A 10,687-nucleotide genomic window follows, 5' to 3' on the forward strand; every position below is an offset into this window, starting at 1 on the left:
GAAAAAATTGACAGTTGTGAAAATCAAATTCTGGCAAATACCTATATGAGAAAATATACGGAAAAAACTGGTACCTGTGAAATTTAAGAATGTTTATGAGAAGGTATGTATATTCAAATCTTTGTCAATAGCGACAGAAGAACAAAGTTTTCTCCATAACAGAAGATGTAATTCTTGCTTACCTAGGTGAAAAGGTGAGTTTTCCTTTACATTTTTATAATTAATTTAAACTAAGTATAGGGTTTTATAGTCAGTGACATTGTTACCTGCATTACTATGACCTCATTTGTTCGTCAAATAATGCTGAGGGTTATACTGAAGATTGTGTAGAAAAACGTATCTAAATTGCTATAAAGGTTTTTGGAGCTATAGAGGTTAGTTACACAACCCCTTATTTAACTTCTGCAATTGCTATTCTATTATCTCGACTAGTACAAATACCACACATAGAAAAAAATCATCTTCTTTTCACGTAATTGAGAAATGAAGTTTCAAGTGTTTCTTATAGTTACATACTAAACTTTAACAGTAGTTGATGGTAGTTTTATTATTGTTTTGTTTTATTTTGAGCGAATAAAAAACTGATGTCGTTATTGGTAGTGTGTTTTAAAATCACGTCGTTCATGGAAACGTGTCTTAAATAGTATATTATGACTTTAGTGTAAGAGCAAGGGATTATGACACTAAGAAAAGTTTAGGGCATGAGTACCATAATCCCGCATTAAAAAAACCCTATCATACGTTATTTTCTTGGTGAAGTAGCGATAATGGAACGGCAATTGTAAATTCTAAACGTTACTTTTATCTTCAGCTTCTAGACTTGAATTACCGGAAACTCGAATTGTATATTTTATATTAATAGTTACAAATGAGTACAAAATAACTTGCTGCTGTTACAAGAGATAAGTCTATACTTTGATTGTACCCACGCTGTACCGCAGATATACCATTTTATTGCCATGACGACTTTATAAATCGTGCATAATAAAAATCGTGTGACGGATTTTAAACAAATTTTATGTTTGACTCAATCATAACGATGCCATTTATGACACTTCCAACAATCCATAATCTACCACTTTATTGGACTGTAAAGTAATTTGGACTGCAACACAATTGATATGACAGTGATAACTGCAGCGCCTACTAAACATTATAAACAATTTTATAATGGAGGTGAAAAAGTTGCAAAAAATAAATTCTTCTATTGAGTCAAACATAAAGCTATGTATGTCACACGTACATAATGCTTTTTATTGGACTTGCCCTTTTATTAGCCTCGCTCATAAATAGCTATTAAGGTGTCAAAAGACAATTATCAGACTACTCGACAACAAAGTTCGTGTATGATCGAGTATGCAGCTACAAATAATGGAGTTTAAAAGAGGTGTTCAACAAAATAGTGTTGAGCGTCTAATCCAAAATATGGTCAAGAGTATTATGTCAGCAGCTTTTGTTTTTTCCGACTTTCGTTTCCAAAATGAATTTTGATAGCTGTCATCCACTTGACACATCGACTGTTGTGAATAACCTTTAAACTGAGTCTGATGTAGACGTGACAACTGTCTACGATATATAGAAAATAATTCGATAGAACTTCCCTCGCTCCACTGGCGTAAATAACACCCCCCACTGTTCGGATGTTCCATTGAAATAGTCACCAAGTTGGCCATCATTTTTACTTCCCGAGCGTAAGCAAAGGAAGTATTGTAATCGAGTCCGTCGGCCGACTCTCCACTTTTGCATTTTCTCGACATATCATGACCCTTAGAGGACGAAGAAATATGTCTCCCATTTCCGTCTATATGTCCGTCTGTCCGTCTGTCTGTCTGTCTGTCTGTCTGTCTGTCCGTCTGTCTGCCGTCCCGGATTTTTATTAGACAGATAATCCCCAAAAGTACTGGCCCGATTGTTGTCAAATTTTGTATTTATATTAGGTATATTATGTAGATGGTAAAACGCTAACCAAAATTTGTTTAATCAAAATTGTATATAGTAAATGGGTTTTAAATTGTATTAAATAACATAGTCTTACACATGTAGTTTATGACTCCAAATTGAGATTTTACCCAAAACGTTCACATTTTTTAGATTTGCTTAAACAGATGACTCAAAAAAATTAATGAATCAGTCAATTTATTATTGATCAAATTAAGAACGAGCCACCCCATTTTCTAGAAAATGTGAGCACACGCTCGTCTTTATAACAATAAAATAATGATAAGGTAAGAATTATAATAATGACATTCAGAATATTTTGTTCAATGGAGGCTTATGAATAATTTTAGCCATTTGTTTTGGGATTATAAACTCATTCAAATTGTGGTGTAGGTAGTTGCATAGGTGTGGGCGCACGCAGTGCAGAGCATGCGCTACAGAAGGAGAGCAATGATGGCCGTCGAATAGAGCGTTAAGTTAGAGAAGTTGTGTTTCTTTATTTGTATATAATCGCGGGTATTAAATAAGGCAAGGAAACTATGGAGTTTTATTTAAGAAACACTACAGTGGCGACGAGGAAAATTATGGACAGATCGGCGTAAGTTAAAGAGAGAGTGAAAAAGCGGTGGCCACGTGGCAGTTAAGCGTTGGAAGAAAAAAAACAAGATGGGCGGCGAAGATACGAAATCAAGTGAGGCAAGATTTACGAATGTGGGTCATCTGAGGCAGTTTACACTCAATTCAGACTGGAAGATTTTTTATACTCAGTTGACGCAATATTTTGTGGTGAACAACATCACAGACGACAAAATTCAACAAGCTCTACTGATCAATTGTTGCACCGAAGAATCATACAAGTTGCTGGAGAATCTATGTGTTCCAGAAGATCCAACGAAGAAAACATTCAGGGAGTTAATTACACTGTTTGACAAGCATTTTGTCCCCCCCAAGTTACATTTCCCAGAGAGGTATAAGTTTTATCATGCAGTGCGAGGGCGAGACGAAGAGATAGTCGAGTGGGCGTCCCGAATCCGACATTTGGCGTCGAAGTGCAAGTTCGGGGCGGAACTACAAGTGGTACTGAGAGATCGCTTTATCATGGGGCTTGGCGAAGGAGTTATTTTAGATCGCTTATTGGAGGAAGATGTGAGTAACCTCACGTTGCAGCAAAGTGTCGATATTGCGGCTAGTAAGGAGGCGTCGAGGCACCGTTATGTATTGGACTCAGAAAGGTTCCGGAAGAAGGAAGAGGCGGAAATGTACCAGTTGTCTCAGCAAAAAAGTTGGAGAGAGTCACAAGGCCAGGGAAGAGAGTCAAAAAGTTTAAGAAGAGGCAACGGTCGTGTGACAGGAAAGGCGGAATTTGAGGCTACTTCCCAGCTAGCAGCCAAGTCAGGATCGCAGTTATGGTGTAAGGTTTGCGGTAAAAAGGGACACCATGTCAGTAAGTGTCGTTATCAGCATTACATATGTCATATTTGTGGAATTCGAGGTCATTTAGCAGCGGTTTGCTCAAGCTCAAAGAAAGGTGGCAGGTCAAGTCATAATTTTTTGTCGACGGAGGCAGAAGAAACCATGTTCAGGGTGCAGACGAACGAGGTCAGGTACGCGCCAATTCAGGTAGAAGTCGAAGTTGGTGAGGACAAGTTAAGGTTTGAATTTGACAGTGGTGCATCTGTGTCGGTAATTTCTGAAAAGTTTTGGAGTGAACATTTTTGTAATTTAGCATTAAGGTCAGACGGTAAATGGTTGTCCAATTATAATGGACAGAAAATTGTACCATTAGGTTATGTCGAAGTAGAAATTAAGTTTAAAGATTTGCGCCATAAGTTGAAGTTGTATGTCATTAGAAACGGAGGTCCACCTTTACTAGGTCGAGATTTTTATTACAAATTTAATCTGGAATTTTTAAATAAAATTGAGTCCGCAAATAATAATAATGGGAGCGTCGCAGAATTGTTAGGGCAATTTCCGACAGTTTTTTCAAATCAGTTAGGGTTGTTCAATAGGAGCACCATACGGTTAAATATTTCAGAAAAGGCACAGCCTAAATTTTATAAACCTAGGCCGTTACCGTTTGCAATTAAAGACAAGGTGGAGCAAGAACTGGAGCGGTTAGTTAAGTTGGGAATTTTACAACCGGTTAATTTTAGTCATTGGGGAACGCCTATCGTTCCGATCATTAAAAAAGATGGCACCGTACGGATATGTGCTGATTATAAAATCACAGCAAATTTAGCGGTAGAGGCGGATTTGTTTCCTTTACCTAGGATTGAGGAAATTTTTGCAAAATTGAAAGGAGAAACCTTCACGAAGTTAGATCTTTCACGAGCTTATCAGCAAATAGGGTTAGATGAACAGTCAAGAGAAATTACGACAATTTCAACGCATAAGGGGTTATTTCAGTACACGCGCTTACCGTTCGGGCTAGCATGTGCACCATCTAAGTTTCAAAGAATAATGGAAACGATTTTACAAGGGTTAGATGGGGTGTGTTGTTTTCTCGATGATATTTTGATTACGGGAGAGAATTTTAGCCAGCATGTAGAGCGAGTGCACGCGGTATTGACTAGATTACAACATTGCGGGTTAACCATTGAATTTTCGAAATGTGCATTTTTCCAAGATAGGGTAACGTATTTAGGATACGTGATTGACAAGACTGGGTTACATCCTTGTGAGGATAAGGTGAGAGATGTCAAGAACACTCCACGACCGCAGAATGTTAAGCAAGTGAAAGCTTTTTTAGGGTTGGTAAATTATTACAATAAATTTATACCTAATAATGCGAGTCTGTTGCATCCATTATATGAATTGCTCAAGAAGGATTCACAGTTTGTGTGGTCGGAGCATTGCGAACGGGCTTTCGTGCAAGTAAAAGAAATATTGACATCAGATCGAGTGTTAGCGCATTATGATGCGACATTGCCAATAGTTTTAACGACTGATGCATCAGAGCATGGGGTTGCAGCTATTATTTCGCATGTAGTAAATAATGTCGAATATCCAATAGCGTTCGCTTCTCGAACGTTATCGTGCGCGCAAAGGAAATACAGTCAGTTAGAGAAGGAGGCTTTAGCAATTATATTCGGTGTTACTAAGTTTCATCAATATCTTTTTGGTCATAAGTTTATTTTACAGACAGATCATAAGCCTTTGGTTACAATTTTTGGTCCTAAACGAGGTTTACCAGTTTTAGCGGCGAATCGTTTACAGCGTTGGGCGTTAATATTAGCGAATTATGAGTACGATATTAGGTTTATCAAGTCAATGGATAATAATGCCGATGCGTTGTCGCGGTTACCAGTAGCAGACGAGTTTACGGAACCAGCTGCTGACTATACTTATTTTAATTATATTTTTTCTAACTCAGACCTACCTATCGACAGTGCTTGTATCGCGTCGGAGACTGTGAAGGACAAGGCATTAAGTAAGGTGTTGAAATATATTCAAAAAGGGTGGCCGAAACGTATAACCAAGGAGTTAAAGGGGTACGAACAATACAAGAATAATCTCACCGTAGAAGGGAATTGTATTTTGTTTGGTTATAGAGTCGTGATTCCAAAAGCGTTGCGGCATAATATTCTTCAGGAGCTACATAGATCCCATATGGGAATTGTGAAAACAAAAAGTTTAGCACGTTCGTACGTGTGGTGGCCTAATATGAGCACTCAAATAGAAAATTTCATTGCAAATTGTCCAAATTGTTTAAAGTTGCGGGAGGCTCCCGGTTTAAGTAAACTAATGCCATGGTCAATTCCAGATTCAGTTTGGGAACGGATACATATAGATTTTTTAGGACCGATTTTCAATAAACAAATTTTAATTGTGGTGGATGCGTACAGTAAATGGACAGAAGCGTTTGTTATGACAAACATCTCAACTCAAGCAACCATTAATGTTTTGCGAAGTTTGTTTGCGAGGTTTGGGTTTCCCAAAACTATTGTGTCGGATAATGGCAGAGCTTTTACATCGGAAGAATTTGAAAATTTTTTGCGAGTTAATGGTATCCGATTTAAAAGATCAGCTCCATATCACCCCGCTACGAATGGTCAAGCAGAGAATTCTGTTAAAACGGTCAAGAGGGCGTTATACAAATGTTTAAAAGATGACAATCTTGCAAATTTTAATTTAGCGTTAAACAAATTCCTTTTGGATTATAGAAATACGGTTCATTGTATGACTGGTCAATCACCAGCAATGTTAATGTTAGGTAGGAATCTAAGATGTAGACTAGATTTGTTACGACCCGACACCAGGGCCGTAGATGTTGGTAAGGCAGGCTTGCAGCAAACGTGGCGTAAAAAGCAAGCTCAGGCAGTTAAACATTATAAAGGTAAGCGATCCCAACAATTTCATGTCAATGATACGGTTCTAGCACGTGATTATCGCCACGCCAAGCCAGCTTGGTGTGCAGGCAGCATTGTCAAGGTGTTAGGGCCGCGCACCTATTTAGTAGAAATAACGGAAGGTTATGTGTGGAAACGACATATAAATCAGCTGTTAGTCAATAGGGCACTACGGAATGTACAAGATAAGAATGTAGATATTGAGGATAAGAACTATGTAGAGGATAGGAAAATTCTTTTAGATTGTAAGATTGATCAGGACGTGCAGGATAATCAAACAGAGTTGTCAAAAGAAAGCTCTTTAGTCACAAAGCTGAGACGGCGTAGTCAATTGAAACCGCCAGACCGTTTCCGATACTAAGGAGATTTCTTATATTTTTTTTAAGGGGAGAGTAGTGTGGTGTAGGTAGTTGCATAGGTGTGGGCGCACGCAGTGCAGAGCATGCGCTACAGAAGGAGAGCAATGATGGCCGTCGAATAGAGCGTTAAGTTAGAGAAGTTGTGTTTCTTTATTTGTATATAATCGCGGGTATTAAATAAGGCAAGGAAACTATGGAGTTTTATTTAAGAAACACTACACAAATCAAATAAATGTCTACGTGACATTCTTCCGATGTAATGTAGATAATGTGCTGTAAATAAATTTTTGCACTCAACCTTTTTTGGTGACGCATTCAATAGCATGCGAGACGTCGAACATTACGCACAGATGCGTTTTGCTATGACGTCGTTGTTTATAAATAAAGCTTAGCGGTCGAAATTTATTCATCCGTCTGAGGAGCGACCGGTGCATCCTTGCCTCTCTCGTTCAGTTAACGTTAGTTTTCTCATATAGTGTCAACGTTTCCGACAGCGAGGGAAGTACTGTCTAAACTCTTTAGACCAATTTTTTTTAAACATTGTAAAGTATATCTACAATAAACCTAAAATTTAATCATTGACAGTTGACAGTTATACACAACAGGATGAATTAATAGAACACATGCGTTTTTCGCCACGTTTTATTCTATCAATCAAATCACGCCAACTTATGACTTTTTCAATTGAACATCCGTTATTTAAAGTAGATACACAACGGACAACAATGCGTTCTCAATTTCTCAGTACTTGTTTAACTTCGAGTGTTTATATTTATAGGTCGAAAGAATTCGACCATTAACATATTCATATTGTATCAGCACTTGCATCAAAGTATGCATTTGTGTTAAAAGAAATTGAATTTTAATTGATTTTGTCACCTCAACAGAGAGTAGAAGACTAATTAATTAATTAACTAGATACAAACAGACAGACAGACGGAATAGAAGACCTAATTTGTATACTCTAATAGTAATAAGGGTCATGAAACTTCGTTGATACATAAAAGTAGCCAGTAGCTTACAAGACTTCTCTTATTTACGGTCAGGAACTAAAACGAATAAAATAAGGACGCAGCTGTCTTGACCAGATTTTTAATTAGGTACCCGCTATACATATTAAGTATTAAGAACGGCAAGGGTGTTTACTGGTCAAAGACAAAAGTTTCGAGACAGAGCGAAGCGACATTCTAATATTCTTTTTTCACTAGCAGCCAGGACGCATGCAAATGTCGACTCATTTAGTGGTAGCAAATTCAACTTTTGCTACCACGGGTTCAAAAAGAAAAACTGAGGTTATGTACGCAATGTTTGATGTGATTATTTCTTAAAAAATGAACAAATTTGTGCTACAAACATTACTTGAGTATACGCATGGTAGTTGGTAGACGGTAGAAGATAAAATGATTAACTCAGCGACAAGTATAAACGGTTTTCTTTGTGTTGAAGATTTAGATTAAGTTTGGTTAGAAATCAAAACAAAATCATGTTGCGTCAAAAAATTGAACGTTTATTTTTTCAATTTATTGTCTTATGGTTTCTACTAGTGAAAAAAATAGTATATTAACCACGATTGCAAAGCCACTTCTAGACCTCGCGCTTCAGAGCCCTCGACGCTGCGCGTCTCGGGTTCTAATTTGCGCTCGGTCTAGAATGCTTGGCTCTGCAACCTTGGCTAATAATATACTATTATATAATTTGGAATGTTGAAGGAAATTTATCACACATCAACTAAGTCTGTTTTTAGTTTTAAAATTTTGTTACTATGGTTTCACCTAGGCAGAAATTTTATAATCTTTAATAAATAGTTAATAATAATAATTAGTGATTACTTACTGTTCGCTAGTTAGACAACAAGTAATTCACGTACTGCCTTGGAAGCACACCCAGTATATGATCAAAAATGCAATGCTCGTACACGAAAAAATATTTTTCTTGTATGTAATAATAATGCTAAGTTTAAAATACAGAAATGTTTAATATTTTTATGACGTGTATTCCATTTATACTTTCTGTATTATTGTGTCATTATTGTTATCATTTTTACATATCTCCATTATTTATTTTTTTTTGTAACGCCAATAATAACGATATCAAACAGTCACCAGTTGTGACGTAAAGTTATTCTTTTATAAAGCAGCTAGTTTTTGCTTTTGTCAAGCATTAAGTTATTTTACAGTCTTTATTATTTTTTGAAAGCGTATATTTTACTTCTGGATCATTATTATTATTATTTTGTATGTTATATATCGTATTTTTAAAAGTCATTTTTCAGTGGTTTGCTTTTTACGTAGTGTTTTTTATTTCTCTAGGACTTTTTCAATTCTTATAAATTATTTCTTAATTAATGGGAGGTAGGTACATTTAATATAAATAAATCTATCGTGCATATGTATTAATTACCGTGCATTTAATTTGTGGTTTTTAAAACCAATAATACCCGATAGATTCAGTTCAAGATTCAAAGAAATCTTACCTCTCGGTTTTGTCTCAATTTTATTTGAAGCTCATCACTGTTTTAACCGCAGATTTCTGAACTGTGAACATATTGATCTTTACTATCAAAATGCGATAAATATTTTATATTTCACTTAATCATTACGTGCTGTCGATACCTTGGGGACGAAATGTATTACGTGGGCCATAATGCTCAGGGGCGTTTTTTAATATTTATAACAAAGAAAACAAATGACAACCATTTTTGGAAAAGAAATCAAAATTAGGAAACAACATTTTGACATTTAATTTGGAATCTGAAAAACTGAATGCTTTGAAATCGTTCAGATGGTTTACAGTCATGATAAGCATGATAAGTTTTTATTCAAAATATTGCCGAATAAATCGTATCTAAAATGTAAAAAATATGATGAGTCTGTACTTGTACTTCATCATTCCATTCATATTTTTTGGATTTGCATATACAGGGTGACTTAAAAAAATTAATGAATGCGTAAATATATTTTATTTATTTAATCAGAAACTACAAAACCCAATGCTTTGAAATTATGAAGATGTTTTACAGTTATCATAGGCATGGTAAATTTTTAGTCAAAATATATTTCCTTGTCCCCCCCTTAAAAAATTGATGACGTCACCCCAAAATTTTGCTGAATAAATCCTTAAATGTGCAAAATATGATTAGTCTGTAGTTGTGATTTATTACTCCATGCATATTTTTTAGATTTGCATATACAGGGTGACTCAAAAAAATTAATGAATGCGTGAATCAGGAACTGCAAAACCGAATGCTTTGAAATCTTGGAGATGTTTTAAATTTATAAGCATGCTAAAATTTTGATCAAAGTGTATTTGCTCATCCCCCCTAAAAATTTGATGACGCCGCCGCAAAATTTTGGTAAAAAACTGTCTTAAATGTTTACAGAATGATGAGTCTATACTTGTGATTTATTACTGCTTTAATATTTTTTAGATTTGCTTATACGGGGTGTCTGAAAAAAATGAATGACTGAGTCAATTAATTTTATTGATTAAATCAAGAATTGCAAAACTGAATACTTTGAAATCTTGCAGACGTATTTGTCTTAAATTACAAGTTCTATACAGGATGTTCCTTTTATCTGTTTACGCCTGATAAGTTGTGCATAGGCAACATATTATGCACCTCAGAGACGACTTCGTCCAATTTAATTTTTTTTTCAATAAGCAATCATAGCAATCACAAAAAATTGGTCTAAAGAGTTTAGACAGTACTTCCCTCGCTGTCGGAAACTTGACGACTGCATGCCTATTGTGTTTTTTTTCTCATTACATTTTTGTAGTGGGAATTTAAAAAAAAATTGCGATGACGTCATCAACATTTTTGCAAGGACACGTATATCAGTTGGGATAGATGTAGTGTAATACTAAGAATAAAATTATTATATTCTCAAATTTTCGGGAAAATGAATTGGGTCGTTTGAATATTGATTTGTAATAATCAATAAAATAACGAAACAATTTACTCACGTATACCTACGTATCAGAGGCAACTGAAAATCGTGTATGTATAAACATTCTTAATTTAAGATGACAGGCGTAACAGCA

At 35.7% G+C, this 10,687-nt stretch overlaps 1 protein-coding gene across 1 annotated transcript; it reads left to right on the top strand.

The window, feature by feature from the left end:
- Nucleotides 1-2,604: 2,604 nt before the first annotated feature.
- Nucleotides 2,605-6,648, top strand: LOC135130566 (uncharacterized protein K02A2.6-like). The gene has a single exon (XM_064057998.1). It carries the CDS (start codon nt 2,605-2,607, stop codon nt 6,646-6,648), a length of 4,044 nt encoding a protein of 1,347 aa, XP_063914068.1.
- The last annotated feature ends 4,039 nt before the right edge of the window (nt 6,649-10,687 follow it).

This window comes from Zophobas morio, unplaced genomic scaffold (assembly GCF_036711695.1).
Source record: "Zophobas morio isolate AGI-343-1 ecotype UQ-CSIRO unplaced genomic scaffold, CSIRO_AGI_Zmor_V1 ptg000002l, whole genome shotgun sequence".
Taxonomy (NCBI): Eukaryota; Metazoa; Arthropoda; class Insecta; order Coleoptera; family Tenebrionidae; genus Zophobas; species Zophobas morio.

What these genes read in the sequence shown, in the direction of transcription:
- LOC135130566 (XM_064057998.1), top strand. Translation starts at nt 2,605, where the DNA reads ATGGGCGGCGAAGATACGAAATCAAGTGAGGCAAGATTTACGAATGTG.